The 17,836-nt window shown below is 41.2% G+C and overlaps 1 protein-coding gene across 3 annotated transcripts in view; it reads right to left on the minus strand.

The window, feature by feature from the left end:
• The window catches only part of JARID2 (jumonji and AT-rich interaction domain containing 2), a 211,872-nt gene that overhangs the window by 180,411 nt on the left and 13,625 nt on the right, over positions 1-17,836 (minus strand). The window contains exon 1 of one of the 3 annotated variants that reach the window (XM_066188916.1): positions 2,771-3,394. The exons of the other annotated variants lie outside the window; for them this stretch is intronic. Coding sequence (XP_066045013.1) covers positions 2,771-2,818 — 48 coding nt within the window. The 5' untranslated portion in view covers positions 2,819-3,394. Of the gene's footprint in view, positions 1-2,770; positions 3,395-17,836 lie in introns of those variants that run through there. 3 annotated transcript variants of the gene reach the window in all.

Here is a 17,836-nt window from a genome sequence, read left to right on the forward strand (position 1 = left end):
AGTATGGTTTAACCTCAGGAAATACTTCAGGGAGATAGATACACCACTCCCTAAGCACACGTTTCAAGAAACCATATCCTGCTATTTTGCTGTGTGCAAACAGGTATCTTGTCTTTCAAGATTAAAACACAAGGAAACAAATAAACAGAGGGCAATCCAACTGGAAAAATATTTTTGATGGACAGAAAAGATTTTGCTAATCAACTATTAGAGAACGCCAAACGGTCTAACACTCAATTCTAGCATGATACAATAACACCGTGAGTTAAAACAGATATACATGCACTTTTATCCACTGATTTTAAGTAGTTCAGCACATCTGTTCTGCAAAGGTTTACCCAATACCACCCCAACAACATTCATTCTCCTGGCAGGACCGTCAAAAGCCTCTAGTTCCTCAAGAGATGTTACCCATAATTCAAAATGTGGGTGAGAGATGTGTTTGTTTAGCAAAAGCCAGCCACACTGGGCACCAATGCCCAAACACCCAGAGGCCAAACAATTCCCACAGTCCAGTCCCACAACACATGGGCCATCCGTCCAGCCCCACTGAGTCCAGGGAGCAATCTTGAGGACTACAGACTTCTTACTAACAAGGCACCACAACAGCTTGTAGCAACGCTAAGGCCACGCTAACCAAACCTGCACCTCTGCAGAATAAATCAGCAGAGTGCAAACGCTTTCAGTCACGCTTCCAGCACACCACAGATCACCCATTTCAACTTCTGGTGCAAGGCGATCAATACGAACCTCCTAAAAAATTCCTTCTGAAATGCATCGGTGCCTTTGAGTTTCCCTATTTAGTGCCTCGCATTCCTTTACAAAAGATTTGTTCATGGTTTTCTTGACAAATAACAGCATAATCGTAAATTGCAGTATTATACCAGGGTTTATGGACTGAGACCTTCCAGGATATATTTATTGTGCTGCTGCATGGGGGAGGTAGTTTCCTTTTTTTACATACCCTTCCAGGAATGAAGTCTAAAGCAGACCCTAATGCTAAGGACAGCCCATCTACTGGACAGCAGCAGGAATGATGCAAAGGCACTGCCAAAAAGGTGTTAGTTCATTCTGCCAGGTTAGGGTGCCACAAATCACCCCCACTGATGCCAGCATGCTGTGGTTGCTGCCTTGCTCACACTTACAAGGAATTTGCTAGCTTGTGACATAAGACTAATCTTTTTCAGAGCATTTCAAAGCGCCCCACTGTGTCTGACAATGCCCAAATGTTTGTAGGGCTCAAAACCTACAAGGTACATTCCAGACCCAGGACAGTGGAAAGGTACCCCTTCAGGGAATTCAAGACGAATATAAAGGCATGAAACAAGAGAAAAGCACCAAAACAGACAGGAATTACTACAGGAATGCCTATTGACTAATTTCAATTATTTTTTAATGACTTAACATTTTTTAATATATAAATGCTCTATGTACACTTTCCTAGTAGTCCTTATAAACCCAAATCCACCACTTTTTGCTTACCTTTTTAATTCCTTTAAGTCTCTGAGAAACTTTAAAATACTACATACATAGTTGAGAAACCTGTATATTTGGTTTTCATTTTATTTTTCCCCTCAGTAACAGTATTGCAAAGTGTATTTCCAAAACTTGAGAAGTTAAGAGCATGACCAGCAGCCTTTTGACCTGAGGCACCCTTCATTCCAGAGAGAGCTGGAAAACCCAGACTGAAAGGTTTACTTAGAGGATTTTTAGCTGAATTTAGCTCATGTGGTAGCAGGAGTTTTCACAGAAGCTTTTTTACAGTGTGCTCTCCGGCTCACTCTTCCCAAAATCATCTCACCAAAGTGAAAAAGTCAAGAATCTGAATGATGTGGCTTTACCAAAAGTGGCATTTATGTCAAAGTGCAAATTAAAACTTCTATTAAAACCTCTAAGGATCACAGAGGCCTGATGTATTTTAGCATAGAAAAAGAGACAATAATGGTTAGCAGGCTACCTTCTGTTTCTCTGTCATCCCCACTATTAAACCATGGAACAATCTCTTCTACAAAGGAGGGCCTAATGATCACTAAATATACCTTCAGTCTTTAATTTAGGCAAAAACTCTGATTAAGTGCATAGAATTTGCTGAAAATAGCAATAGAGCTGGCCACCTTTGGCAGATTCACAACCAATATGCTTCATCTATTTGTAGCAACTTCCTTTTGACTACACCACCTTCATTTAGCTGCCAAGTTGGAAAGAAGAGCAAACGTTGTTCTTCTTTTTAGAGACTGCGGAATTAAGTCTTTGTCTTTTAAGATCAACAGGCCTCAGTTCAAAAGCACATAGAGTTTTAGTCACTTAAATCTATCCAGTATTTGCTTAAGAAACTCTCGAGACTGAATTTACAGGATGTGACACAAAGCAAAAATGTTTCCCAACACAGGCTTGTATCCAAACTTAGTCCATGTTTCACAGTATATGGAGAAACAAAATGTAAATGAACAATGTAATTTTTTTTAATCCAGCCATTACAAAAAAAGCATATTTTTCTTTAAACATTTTTGTCTTTAAATGGAAGTAAGGTGTTAGCAAAACCATTGAAACATGGCGTTTTTTTACCCAAACCTGATTTTACAAATGCAGCATGCATGAACTGCTGTCCTCTGAGATTCTCAGGCACAAGCCTGGCAAGGATGGAACCCAGTGTCCTGTCACTAAGGAGCAGGTACTCAGCAGCGCTAGGTGCCAATAGGAAAAGTTTTGTTAAGGTACAGTGCTGCAGCAGCCCTCTTACTAGAGGGTAGAAATGAGCCAAGACACAGACCTCATGTTTATCACAGCATGAAAAGGGTCCTGGTTTATTCCTCTTCATGGCTCAGCCATCCTGACTCCCAGCTATTCACTGACTCTGGCTGCAGCAAGCTCCTGCTGTAGGTTTCTCTTGCAGCCTCTGAATGCAGGCTTTAACCTAGCTAGACTATGGCTGCTGGTTCCAACAACAGGCTCTAACTGCAGACCCAAACTAACCTCACAGCAGTGATTCTCCCTCCCCAGGATCCTTCTTCATCCTCTCCCATCTATGAATATTCCCTCTCACCAGCTAACCCACTCCCTTTTATCACACTTATCTTTCTTGGCTATAGCTGTGACTCATCAGGGGTGAGGCAGTACTGGGTAATTAACACAGCTGTTACTTATCAGGGACGAGGTCACTTGTATTCCCTTATACAGTACAAGTCCCACAGAAAGAAAAATCCCAAACAATGCCTGATTTCATCCGCAAAGTCAACCAAAACAGTTAAATGCACAGAGCAGATCTCAATATAACTTTTCACACGACTCCAGTTGACTAGTTCTGGCAAATTTTTGTGCGATTTTGTCTCTGCCCTCCCTTTCAACGCTTACAGAAATAAAAAGTCACATAACATACTCAGCAAAAATTAATGAGCTGTCTTTACCACATACCAGCTCATGATGCACATGGTCAAAAGCAAAACCACTTCCACAGGAATCTGCAGTTAATTTTAAGACATTCAACAGGTCTGTCAAGTGAAGCATGTAATCAAAGCTTCATCTCCATGTGTAAATACAAGGTGGGACAGAACAACATAATAAATACTCGATGAAGTATCATTATAAGGAAAACACCACAGCTGACAGCCCAGCCCATTTAGGTCCAACCCATCACCTAAGAAGCCTTGTGGTCACTGAGGAAAGAGGTGAAGCCAACTGTGGTTCAGGTATCGCTGCCACTGCATCTCCTTTGGAAAGCCAAGGCAGACAACACTCCTTATAGCCTGGCAGAGCAAGGAAGCGGTGGGTTAGAGGGGCAGCTCCAGGGCTGGAGCGCTACTCAAGTCATTTCTGTCAATCACTCAGGGGAAATTAAAGACACAGTCACACTTTCCTGCAAGCCTCGGAAAGGACAAACCAACCAAATGCACTTCCAAATTTACAGAAAACAAAATCGTCCTGCCTTTATATGCTACAAAACCAAGTAAATAATTTCTGCCAACCCATGACATTTGTCATGCCTCATTGTACAGCACATGGTGGTATTCTTTTTAAAGCCTCTCTTTCTACCCACTGCAGAGCCAGACACCAGTAGCTGTTTGGAAATATCCACAGTTGTTATTTTTCTGAGACAGAGGCTTATACCTTAAGACACAGTCAGAACCAGCCTTAACTCCATCTGGCTGTTGTAAGCAACATGAATTTTGGCATCCTTACCACAGGAAATCACACATAATAGAACATATGTTCTCAAATCCTCTATTTAATCATACATTAATTGATAACATACTAACACCTACATATATGTCATTTCTGACAGGTCATAGAAACAACACAGTCAAATCACTTTCTGCCTCAGTGACCCATATTTTGTCCAAAAAACAAGCTAGTCTTTGGCCTCACCGCACCCCTCAGCCTCAAGATGCACAATTTCAAATTTATAAAATTTGAAAGTGATACTTCCTGCTGTATTTGACTGCTGTAAAGTCATGGCTACGAAAAACCAATTTTTCCATCACCACCAGAAGACCAGAATCACCAGGTAGGGAAAGTAAAAATTTCAAAGTAAAATTTCTACTGCCATCATGGGAGAGGGAACGGGGAGAAAGAAAGAAATGAAAAAAAAAAACTGTTCGCAGTTGAAGTATTACTGAATTATTTTAACACGCAAAATGGAAAGAAAAAGTATAAAAGACACTGGAACAAATTTTCTCCTCTTCTGTCCTGAGAAAGTGAATCTGAGAAAGTAAATTACATAAAAGGAAAGAAAATACTTTTTTTTTTCCATTTTAAGCAACTCATTCAGTGTCTTCATTACAGAAGAGCAATAATTTTCTGGCCATAATCATGTCCAGCTTTATTCCACACATGATCCAACATTCCCTGAAACTGCTTCTGGTGCAGGAATGCACCGAATATGAAGTTGCATGTGACTTGCACCACATATTCAGAGACATCTCTTCCAGGCTACACAGCTCCTCTGACACACTGTCCACTGCTGCAGACCAAGAATCAGATTCTGAGTTCTGGTCCTAGAGTTGTTACACTTGGGGTTTTTTTGCAGCTGTAAGAAGCAAGAGAAGGAATCTAGAAAAACCAGACTTTAAGCTAAGAAGCTGGACAACAGGATAGGATTTAACATATCACACAGCTGAAGAAAGCCTTTCACTCAAGTCTTTGATACCCACCCACCCATCTATCTAAGAGGGAAGAAACGCAGCCGAGCAACAAGGCTATGCAAACATTTCCAGGTTCTAAAAAGATGGAGCCAGTCAAGCTTCCCCCTTGTGGTTTGCATGTCATCATCAGCATTGCTCCTTGTTTGTACAGCCTTATAGCTCAAATATGTTTTATATGTCTTTGGAGGATGAGCGCACATATTTATGAGTTACAGTGATTGCCTCTTCATGAGCAGTGCACAGACATGTGCAAAACAGAGGTTCCCAAGACTGTAATCCTGTCTCCAACTAGAACACTGTAAAGAGAAAGAGAGAGGCAGGAAACCACACCAACATACAATGGTACTGACACATTTTATTAGGAAGGAGCATATTTAAATTAAACAATACCACAACAGCACAGCCCCAACAAATCCTCTCTGCTACAACTAAATCTTAAGCAGCAACATTCTATGATGCTAACGTAAATCATCAAATTTTCTATATTTACTTAGCATTCTTCAACTTAAATATCCTACAATATAAGTGGTGTGTTTAATGCACATGCATCTCTCAGCTGCCCCTTCCATTCTTATTCTTCTCCTCCTCACTCCACACCTACATTATGCTGCAGCCTTGGATATACGAGCTGGTACTAGGAACTAAAAGCAAAGAATCCAATGAGGAGGAATGTACTCAGCAGAGATCCATTAAAATTCAACTGCCAGAAGATGGCAAGATGAAGATCTCACCTCCTAATTAACTGAAGTTTGAGTGGGATTAAGACAGAAAGGTGAACCAAAACTACAATGGAGCAGGAGTACAACACCTGTGGTTCTTGCAGCTTTCCTATACACACTAGAAAATCACAGCCATCATTTTCAAACATGGATGCAAGATCAAAGGCACCTTTGGAATTTCTGTTACCATTTTATTTCTAGCCAGGGGGCCAAATCAAGCCCAATGCAGCATCTATGGGTCTACCCTTAAAAGGCCTACTACAATTTTTGTAGATGCTTGGGTTTGTAACTGGTTGATTTCCAAGGCGTCTTTTGGTTGCTAAGTACAAATAGATAGAGGCAACCAGTGCATTTGCTAGGACAATTGCAATGTTTAACCTAAAACCAAACAGTCTCATATTTACCTCCATATCTGACAGCCTCTTGAGGACAGTTTCTCCATCCACCTACACCCTCCCCAGCTTAATGCCTATGACATAGGAAAATTGGCAGTAAGCATTTTTTAAGACTAGCCCAGACTTCCTTGGCCATCAGTTTAAAGGAACTGAAAAGCAGCAGGAAACCTCCAGCTCAGTGAGGGTAAAGCCATCACCACAGCCACAAGCAGTGAGAATATCTTTCCAGTCTGAAGTCAGCCCTTTGCTTTAATTACAGACATTTCTCTCCCTCCAATCCCAAAAGAGACCAAATAGCTAAGATTTTATGTCACATCTATATGCATTTCAAATTTAGAAATATAAAAATGCTCTTTTCCCCCCCCCATGTATTTCAGAAGCTGCCTATAAACAACTCCTCTATTCATATAGGCCTAAAAGCAGAAGAGTCTTAGCTGTAAGACCAGATGTAAGCTGAACTCGTGCCCATGAACTCAGAAGGAAAGCCAGAGTCAGATACCAAAGAATCAGGCACCCATGCCAATCTGCATTCTTCAAACCATATATTTTTAAAATTAAAATAATTTTACCACGCTACTAGTAAGCTTCACATTTAAATGCAAAATCACACCTGCACAGATGCGACTTACTCCCTTCAGTGTCATGCACGAGCATAAACCCTGTTGCTGCTGATGAGCCCTGACCTGACCCACTCAGCTCTGCTAAGACCAGGGGAACAATGGAAAGGACAGGGAAATGGCAGATCTGGAGCACCCTGGAAGCAGCAGAGCCAGCACTACTTAGAAACTAATTTCTCAGCTTGGCCCCACTCTCATTTAACTCAAATGGATTGAGAAAAAAGCTATATTACCACAGTTGCTTCTGAGCCAACTTTTATTCTGGCAGGCTATCATCAGAGCTATTGAAGTTTTTCTCTCTCTTTTTATCCTACTGAAGTGTTATAATAGGAGCAATAATACATTTACATTCACTTTATTCTTCCTTAGCATACAGTTCAAAATTCTATAAATGACACTGACGTAGGTAGCAGAGGCATTTGGGCTGTACTGCTTACATCCTCCAGGCACTCAACCTCTCCACTGTAGGCTACGGCAAGGACTAATCCTGCCACTTCACACCAGCTTCTGAGATTCTGATTTAACAAAGTTGCCTACAGAATGTATTCTTCACCAAATACTGAAATCACCCTGGTCCACATGGATGGCTTCCGGATCAGTGAGATCCACTCACACACACTCTATTACTAACAGAAATATGGAAAAGGAGAGGCTGAACAGAGAAGACGCAGCCTTTCCAGCACAGTTAAGCCCATATTTATTCTGCTCAGCCTAAAGATGCTAAGTAATCATCTTACTCAACCCATGGCAATTACAGAAGTTGCTAATGACTGGTGCTAATCAAGCATTTGACTGCATGCTGGCAAGCCAGGCAACAACAGCATCCACCACACGTAAGCCACCAGTCTACATATAAAGGAATCTCAGATTAAAACCAACATGGTCACCGAGATGCGAGTCTGTTTACCACAACAAACATCCTATTTTCTAGTGTTCCTAAAGATGCTGTATCACTTCCAAACATTTATTTTTGTAGTCAAAATGAAGACAGATGTTTTAAGAGCTGACAATCTCTTCCCCTTACTGTTGGAGAGACTCATAACAGAACCAGCCCCCACCCTTCTGCACACAACTGCATGAATAGTTTTGTAAAAGGCTGCAACTTGCTGCCTGACTAACCGTCACTCAAAATACAATATGGCTATCAAGTGTTTCACACCCCTCTGCAGGCACTAGTGCTCATATCAGGAACAAATCTTGCCAATTCTTCCTGCAAAATGTCACAGAGACACAAATCTTCCTCAGTGCCAAAACGCTTTGTGAAAGACTCTCACTCTTTTCTTTCCCCATTACTGCAATACTCTCTTACTCCGCAGTGACGAATCCCATCAGAATATTTCACAAAAATCATTTTTATAACTACTGTGTTGGCTCGGTCACTTCTGTCTTTGCATTTCTCAACTAATTCCCTTTTCTCTGCGGTTTCACACTTTAAAGCCCTCTACAATCTATCTCCACCTTCCCTGTCATCTTTGCCTGAACAGCCCAGATGTTGAATCGCACCTCTGATTAATCTACTGCCTATTTTTCAAGCCATAAAACAAGCAAATAGGCCCAATTAGCTTTATTCCTTTTTTAAACTACATCAACTCTACTCCTGTATTTTAATCTCTACTACAAGGAGAATAGGGTTAAGGCAGTGCATCTTCCTAAGGTACGTTTATACTCAGAAGGAAGCTTTGGCAGCAATGCGGAGTCCATGTTTGACAGCTCTCCACGGCTCCTTACATCTAAACATACCAGTACAAAAACAATAAAGTGACTTCTCTGCAGCTCTGCAAACACAACTGGTTTTCCTGCAACAACTCTAAGATTCACGCTTATCCAATGCTTAAATGAGTACTAGTCAAAAAAGAATACTATTCCTTTCTGTGTCATCTGTATGGGAAAATACTGGCACATTTTAATAAATGGAAAAGGAAATGCATCCAAAACTAGGGATTATACCCGAGCTTTTTAAAGTTACACATTTTCTTGATAGAGATATGCCCTTACTCATACATGTACCAAAGCAGTAGCTGTATGCAGCTTCTGCAGGAGGGGGAAGTTGCATGATGTTCAGAATAAAACAGCAAATAAAAATTAGCTCTGTCAATGCAGTTAATAGACTTGACACACAGATTTCGTTAAATGACATATTTCACACGAGGTTTAACTGCTGAGTTCTACATGGCTATTTTTACATAGGCACACGAAATTGAGAATTGAGGCCTGCATGCGCAAAGCTCTATTCTCATTACAATTAAACAACAACAGGACCACCATGGTAAAAAATTTTAAATTCAAAAGTAAACTAAGGATATTTCAGATATCACAAAGACAAATCATTTTCCTGATACTTTACTCATTCAACTGACAAGTGAAAAGGGCTTTTACCCTTAAGGAAAAAGAATGTATTTTGGATCCATTCTGACATGAGTACTGCTGAATTCTGGGCTGGGCACTCAGTAAAAGCCCACATCCACCCTGGCAACAAAACCCAGCTCCAGGGCAGCTGTTAAAAAAGTCTTTTTGGGAAACAGTTTAAAATGTGCTTATAGGGCTGGGATACCACACAAGAATAGCAATCCAGAAGTAAAGCAATTTTCTATGATGTTTATGAATTAAGCATTCAGAGGAGAAAGTTTTAATCTGGCCACGTGTGGGAGCATGTGTTTTTTTTAATGCTGAAAATGTTTTTTTCCCTATCAGAAGAAAAAAGATTAGGGGGGAAAGAAAAAAACAGGAAAAAAAAAAAAAGGAAATCTTAATTAAAACTCTGACAGAGATATCAACCAAAGTGAAAAACTATAAGCACCAAAAATAGAATAAAACTGAAAATCTGTACCACTCATTTTCCAAGGCAGTTAACTACATTCAGTCCCAGTTCTAATGGGAAGGGGGGGGAAGGGGCCATGAAGAAAAGCTTCTGTCTCCCCTTAGGTCCTGTTTCCTAAGGGTCTAATACTGCATTTTGTTTTAGATCAACTTCCCTGGTTTTTCGGAATAGTACTTTCCCCCTCTGCAGAATCCTCTTAAAAACAAAAATGATACTTGACTTCAGACTTTATCAGAAAGGCTGTTTCTTCTGCAAAACCTAGAACCTCGTACCATAATGCACAGCAGTGCATTAGCTTTCATGCAGGATGGGATGAAAAACAGGATAAATACAAGGGAAAGAAGGGAATTTATATTACCCTCTAACATAATTGCCAGAACTCCTAACTATGCTCAGCTCCTGATGGATTTTTTCTGCATGATCTCATCCTTATAGCATCTGGATTTGGAAGACACTCATTCAAAAAAACTCAGCTTTGTCAGTCTACAGACAAACTCTAGTTACTACTTTATTTATTTTTTTAAACTCCTGACCCAAGAGACTTTCCTCCTTGCCTGCATGTGCAACACAGACTGAGAGCTAACAAGACAAGCACCCACACCTGTAGGAAGTGGAGAATTTAACCTAAAAATTCTGACTGACATTTAACTTCACATCGTAATACTTCTCTGGGGGAGGGGAGTTTCCTATAGCTGCATTAATTCAGGCTAAAAATACCCATGCTGACATGCTGTCATGTGAGAATCTCTTTGATTCCAAGAGTTTATTCAGAGCCTTCGTGTTACTTTGAACTTTTTTGTTGTTTAATATGATCATCGCTCCATTTGTCATCATATGACAAGAGCAGACAATTACACAAGCTGAAGATATGTCTGCCAGTCATAGCATGCCATCTTGCTGCTGTCAAGCAAAGAGATGTGCCTCTACACACCTCTAGATTGAGTTCATTAAACCAGCCTGCAGGATATCCCTCGGTAATGACAGAGATGAAAGACCAAATTAAAATTGCTTAATTCAGATACACAATCTCTAGCATTTTCCGCCTTGCAGTCTAACTGGTTAAGCTGCATGTTTGAATAAGCCGTCCTAACACAGAAGCAGCTCTAATTCTCCACTTCCACCACTTTTAATTAAAGCATCTGAAATATTTTCAGAGTTTGTTTTTGCACTTCCCTCAGCCTTGAACGACAGCTAAGCTATTTAAAAGAAAAGCAGACGGGGCGGCCACATATTAACATGCCTTCTGCCAACCGAAGCACGAAGGCAGCTTTCCCCCGCCTTACAATCACCACAGGAAGAGCTCAGCACACCAGCCAGGCCGAGTATCAAGCCAGGGAGAAGCCGTGCCTCCTCACAGAGCGCGTGTCAGCGTTTGCAGGGCTCACCACTGCTTCCCCAAGGCAAATGTGTTGCCTCCAAAGCCTGGGTGCTTTGTTAGTAGCCGCACATTACCTCCACTTTCCTCATCCAAAATCCAACTTCCCAGTAGAACGTGCTGAAATACTGCTTTTAACCATGTGCTCCTTGAGGTCTTTTTTCATTTCCTAACACAAAATATAATGTTCTTAGTGAACAATTGTCTTTTTCTCATACAGACAGTATAGAAGAATCATGCCTAAAAAGCAAGTATCCTGGAATTTTGCATTAAAACTGTGAGAAGTCCATGGCCAAGTAGCACCTACCTCAGTTAGTAAATTGAGCCATGTTTTCCAACAAAGCCTAATTAAAATAAGCTCTTCTGAATCTCCATCAAGAGCCAATTCACCAGCAAGGGGACAATTGCTTAACACAGCCTCCTATCATGAAATACATTCCTGACACTTGCAGAGCAAACATTCCCATTAGCACTGCAAGACTATTTCCAAAGCCAATGCATTTACGAGTCAAAATAAAAAACTGGAATCTCAGCTTCCATTACTTCCTCATTAGTGGCTTAACACATAAGAGTAGGGGGAGCAAACTTAATAAGAATAATAAAAATGCTTATTACACCTAAAACATTACTACTGCATTTTCCAGGACAGCAAAATGTATCCAAGTTTTTACGTAACTACTAAAGTGTTTTCTTTACCAACATGACTTGGCATGTTACCAGCAACCCAAAGGGCAACAGGAAACCACAAAGATGATTTGGCTCAAAATTTGCGTTTTCCTAAAGCCTGGTTCTACAACAATGCCTGTTTTTAAAAAACATGAAAATAGGAAAAGAAAAATTATACTGTACATAATTTGGTTTAACTTTTAAATCATTCCCATGAAGGCACTCTATCTCTAAGTTTGAACTCAAGGGTCAGATGGGACTCAGAGCTAAAGCAAGGGTGCTGTGGTGGACAGCGATGCAGCAGCAGCTGCTCCTGGAAGAAGCAGCGCAGGCCACTAACAAACCTGCCCTGGGAGAAGGGGAAAAAGTCACATTCCCTTTCTGCTCCTTCCCCCTTTTGAATTAAATAATTATTTCCCTCTTTCTGCTATATGACCTATAGAACACCAGAGAGTCACAGCAAAATGGGAGGAAGACCTTAGGAGACAAATCTGCAGGACTCCCATCTCCTCACAGAGTACTTCTGCAGGACAGGACAGAATCTGGCCTCTTACTAGGGTCATCCATGGCACAGAATTCGCATTGACTTCTGTCTGCTCAGTGCAGGGATGGGGCATCAGAACAGCCACATCATGGGTACAAACCTCACCTCCTGATGCTCCCTGTCTCTCACAAAAGCACGTTTCCACTGCTGGGGGATAAGAGCAGCTGCCCATCCACCACACCATGCCCACACCAAAACCAGCAGCTTCCCAGCTCAGCCCTTCCTGGGCAAGCATCACCAAAGGCTGCTTATAAATGCACCATGCCCCCAAAATACAAATGCCCCACATGTTCACTGTATTTCCGTCCACATTTCACAGCCAAACTACTGCACCGTGAGGCCAAGCAAGGCCTTAAGGGCCTACACAATAAAAAAAAGACAGACCTTTGCAAGGAAGTTTCGCTTTTGCCTAAAACAGCCTCCTCAAAAACCATTCAGTGCATTTCCACCACTGCTGAGAGATACTTTGGATATACTGAGGACCCCTTAGCTGCAGTCCACTGCCTTTCTGCCCTTGATCTATGGGCCGTAGGGACGGAGCCAGCACCAAGCGCAGCCAGCACAGCTCCTCCAGGTCCTGCTGCCGCCACAGCCCAGCTCAGCACCCCCAGCGCAGCACTCCCACACCGCTGCCAGTCCCTCAGCCAGCAGCAAAGAAGAAAATAGAGACTCCAAGGGAAATAAATGTCAGTGCTTACAACAACTGTAAATGAAGTGAGGGGAAGGGAGGGACAGAGGGCACTGGCTGCCAGGTGGGGATTTCTTTTGGCTGCTGCTGCTTTTCTAGCTACAAAGTGCTGACAGGGGGAAAGCTGCAAGCAACCTGCTCCCTGGAACTGCATGAGAAGGCTGGTCGCTTTTTGAGCCTGAGTCGAGAGATAATAGAGGCCACGAGAGTAGCAGCGAACGCAGGGAGGAGGTGATTCTTTCTCACGTCTGCTGGGGTTACAGCAACTCATGTGCCTCAGTGAAGCAGCAAATCTGGAAAAGAAGATGAACTCCCTGCCTTCCCACTTTACCTGAGAGGACTCAAGAGTATCCTTGTCACATGTCACACCTGGAGAAGTGCTGCTTTAGCCACAGGCCAACAATTTAGCCAACAAACATGGATACCACCAGTCATGCACTGAACTCATTTGCTCCAGCAGAGAAATCTGCCTGCATTAAGGCAGAAGACCTTACACAAGAACACAGCTTTGACTTGCCATGTCGACCAGCCAGAATAAACCTCATAATCTAATTTATAAATGACTGTGCCTAAGGTATCCTTCACTCATATTGTTCAGCTCACCCATACATGGCCAGTATGTGCCAGCAGCAAGCATGCTTCCAGTACCACCCCTCCTTACAAACCAAACTTGGCCCCTGGCGTGACAATATCGCACCCCCAATCAGGAAAGCAAAGGCTGCCTGAACACTTCAGCAGCAATCTGCACTGACACTATTTAGCTCGTTTCATTTCCAAATGCACAAGACAGGCCTCCTACATACAGACAACAAATCCCCACTAGCCCATTCTTACGTTCAATTTGCATAAAAGATCACTCTACAGCATTAGCAAAATTCCACGCTGCAAGCACATTTAATAAAATCATAGCGACAACAGCTTAAACGGCGCATTAGTTAAAATTCCTGCAATGCCTATTATCGGTGGAGTTACATGATATGGAAAGGGTGGCGTGCCCTAATGAAACCTCACGCACGCAGCCAACAGACTGCAACAAAGACTGAAAGATCATATGAGTGCTCCCACAGAAAAACAATTTAAGACGCGAACCCCGTCACCCTTGCCTCCCAAAAGCCAGTCTGGCGTCATGTAAGTAAAAGCCCTACTTCATGTTACATTCCTGGAGCCGCAAGCAAAGGAAAGGAGAATTGGTAGAGGAACTGTGTGCTCAGCCCCGGCACAGAGGCATGCTTTGCATTCTTAAGCAGTCCTCTCTGAAACCAATCATCGTTACGTGCTAATTGGCTGGAAGGAACCTCGCTCAAGCCTTGACAGCCAAAAGAAGTACTCTGACTTCTGGTGACCATAGGAGACTGCACAACTCCCGCGGCTGACAGCTCGGGGGGGAGGGGGGGGGCGCAAAAATCTGCATTAAAGCTGTGCAGTTATTTAATTGTGACTCCTTGTGATAATCAAAGTACTAGCAAAAAGATGCACAAGACAGGAGAACTGAAATACTCGTGACGAAGGCAGGTACAGTGCAGTAATTCAGATGCACATTTACACAAGTCAGGGCAAACGCTGTTAGAAGCAGGGACTAAACTGCAGAGGATCCTTAAACCATCTTACTCCTAAAATATTTTGCTCTAAGGTAAAACACGCACCATGTATTTTAAAGCATTAAGACACTAATTCTATAAACAATAATGCCTCCAGCATGCACACGGTGCGCGCTGGAATGGATTCCTCAACTTGGCCTCATCATTTATGCATCTGATGAAACAAACACTGACAGCTTTTTTGCATTTGTAAAGGCCCCACAGCAGCTGTGGTGATCCCACCATAGAGCAATGAATTAAGCCTGAAACCCAGCTGGGTCTGCACAGAAGCCTTTTTTGCACAATACAGCAAGACTACCATTGTTAACCTAGGCATTATTGTAAGATATTCTGCATTATGTTAAGAACAGAGATAGAGATGCCCTGGAAAATTAGCTTTAATAGGCAATTTATATCATTTAAAAATATGGATACCACATTGATTGCTAACTGACAACAAATTTCAGTTTCATTTACACACAACCAAAGTGAATCAGGTAATTACAGAATACCACTTAAGCAGGAAACAAGGCAAAATTAAGAAATAATCCACACTAAAGTTATAAAATATATGACAATGTTTTGTAAATGTATAAACATATGTATGAATTTAAAATAACTATCAAAATTATGAGCCTTGAAATGAGAAGGAATTTGAGACAGTATCTTAGGACATAGGCGTGCTTTCATGAGTTTCTTTCAGGACTAACGCAAGCAGCTTAAGACACTGCATAGTAATACTATTATTTTAGTATTTTTTCCACGTTATAAGGACATAAATATGTACCGAAAAAAAGAGTGAAGAATTACTCAAGAAAAATATTTGAAATTAGTTAACTGAAAAAAAATTTCACAGACAGAATACATTTGTTCAAAATTGAAACTCTATTCTTCCACTGCATTTAACGCTGTATTAAAGAGGCCAGAAAAATCAAAATAAAAGTTGCCTACTTTGTAAAATAAGACTGTTCAACTCATCTTGGTTATTAAGAACGCTTCTTTAAGACTGAACCACAAAAACATCTATTTTTCAGGTACGCACAGAGACATTAAAAAAACCAAAGCTCAGTATGAAACACTTAGAAAAATTCAAGGTGCTACCTTACTGACGTGAAAAAATTTTACACCTGTCCTCACAACTGCTCAGTGTGAGGAAACCATTTCTCTGGGTCCCACAACAGAAATACACTTTCTGATTTTCAAGGAGTACATAGGCAGATATTACACATGGTTTGTCTTCCCCCCATTTCTCCTTCATCTAGAGGATTACTCTGCTGAGTGCATAGACTCTCCAGTGCAAACTTCACACAGGCTTACCATGGAAAGGTACCCAAAGAGAAGAGAGCACTGATGAAGCAGGAGGAGGAAAACAAAGTCACAGGGAGCAATTCGGAAATAAGCAGGTAACTTAGAGGTAAGAGTACAGTTAGTAAGAATAGTAAGATGAAAAATATCTTCTGTTTACCATTTTTGAAACACATGCATTTCTCCCCAACGCAGAACTATCTAACCAGAGAAACTAAAGTCTTATTAAGAGAAACCAAAATTACAGGCAGCAACAACAAAAACCCTAATTCCTTTTATTTGTGGCATTGCCTCTGTTCCCAGATGAATTTTATTTTCAGCAGGAGGAAATGCAGGAAAAGGAAGAGAGCAAAAGGTTAAAAAGTTAAGGGGGTTTAAAAAAAAAAGGAAGGGGGGATATTAGGGATGAAATGCACTTCAGACTGTGTGCCACATTTGGCTAAAATGAAGCAAGATCCAATTGGCAGCTTTTGAACATACGACCGTCCAAAGGCAAGCTGTCAGCTCGATAACAGTCAAAGGAAATAAATGAACAACTCTGCAGTGTTCTGAAACTGTTGCGTAATGAAGTTAGTTTCATCCTGGAAGATGGCCAAAAAGCACAAATCAATGAGCAACCAACCTCCTATCATTTTTATCACAACAGTAACACTCATCCAAAGGTAGGCTGTTATTAAGCCCTGGCAATATTTGCATTGGTCTTCCACACCACAAAGTCAAAAACTGAGAATAACAAGGAGACTCACTGTACTGAGAAAACGTGGGCAGAACCACTTTTCAGAAATGACAATAAAGCAGCTCTACAACCTAGTCCAGGAAGAGCCAGACACATGAATCTTCTACAACAAGAGCTGTGAGATTACCATCCTTGCCAACATGGTAACCATGCAAGTTTATTTCAACAGGCATTAGACATACCAGGCACAGGAAAAATTTACGAAATGGGGCTGTACAGCATTACACTTTGCTCCAGAGAACTTTCTCATACTGTGGCATGAACCAAATATGAGATACACCAATGTAAGAGGACGCAGTTTTGAGATGGGTAACCCTGAGAGCAGACACTTGCAAGAACCTAAAGGCCACGTCATTGTGGAAATTCTCTTGGTTTCTCTCTAGGGACTTCCTGCATGAACAAACCATCAAACCAATTTACAAAAAGGGAAAAAAAAATAAGCCATGCAAGTTACAGCAACCTGGGAGATGCAGATTTAAAACCCTGGTTTTGACAGTTTTAGTTTCTCTTATCTATGACAGGATTAGGACCTCTGATAAGAAGTCCACCATAACTGAGATTTCCCTTACTAGATGTTGTCCTACTTTCTAAGCTGAACTGTAGATCAGTCAGCCAGTATTAGCATTGTTCTTACAGTCTTTGTCTCCAATAATGACAGCTATTCAATCTTCCTTCTTACATACTTAAAAATTTATAAGATATTATTTCTTATTTCAAAGGATTGCCTCAAGAGATCACCTATTATTTTGTTCTCCTTAACTAGACTAGTTTATGCGCAGGCTTAACATTATTCACATATGTTGAAATTAAACTATGTATTAAATCCCCCAGATCACCTGCAGATCCTTTCTTTTACTGAAGATGATCTAATCACTGAGAAAGTCAATGGACTGGAAATTTGGAAACCAGCTGAAAGTCTCTTAGTGGCATTCTTCCACGGAGGAGTGACCTTTTAAAGCTGAAGTGCTACAGTGTGTTGCTTCAGCTCTGTAACACATGGATTCCTGATTAAAACACTGGGTCTTCTCTTGTGGGGAAAAAATACCTGGACATTTGGAGAGCATGAAATTAAGGAAGAAGCAGTACAGTACCATGAAATCCTTTAAGAAGAAAGGATAACCTTTCAGATGTGATTTACTGCTCCATGAGAACAGAAGAATGGTGATAAATCACCTATACAGAGGATGGTTGGGAGCAATTTCAGAACACCTTCAAAAGCATGACTGAACAGACACCTTCAAAGTCTTATTCCAAAGGC

This window comes from Chamaea fasciata, unplaced genomic scaffold (assembly GCF_029207755.1).
Source record: "Chamaea fasciata isolate MVZ Bird 193981 ecotype frontalis unplaced genomic scaffold, bChaFas1.0.hap1 SCAF_1, whole genome shotgun sequence".
Classification (NCBI taxonomy): domain Eukaryota; kingdom Metazoa; phylum Chordata; class Aves; order Passeriformes; family Sylviidae; genus Chamaea; species Chamaea fasciata.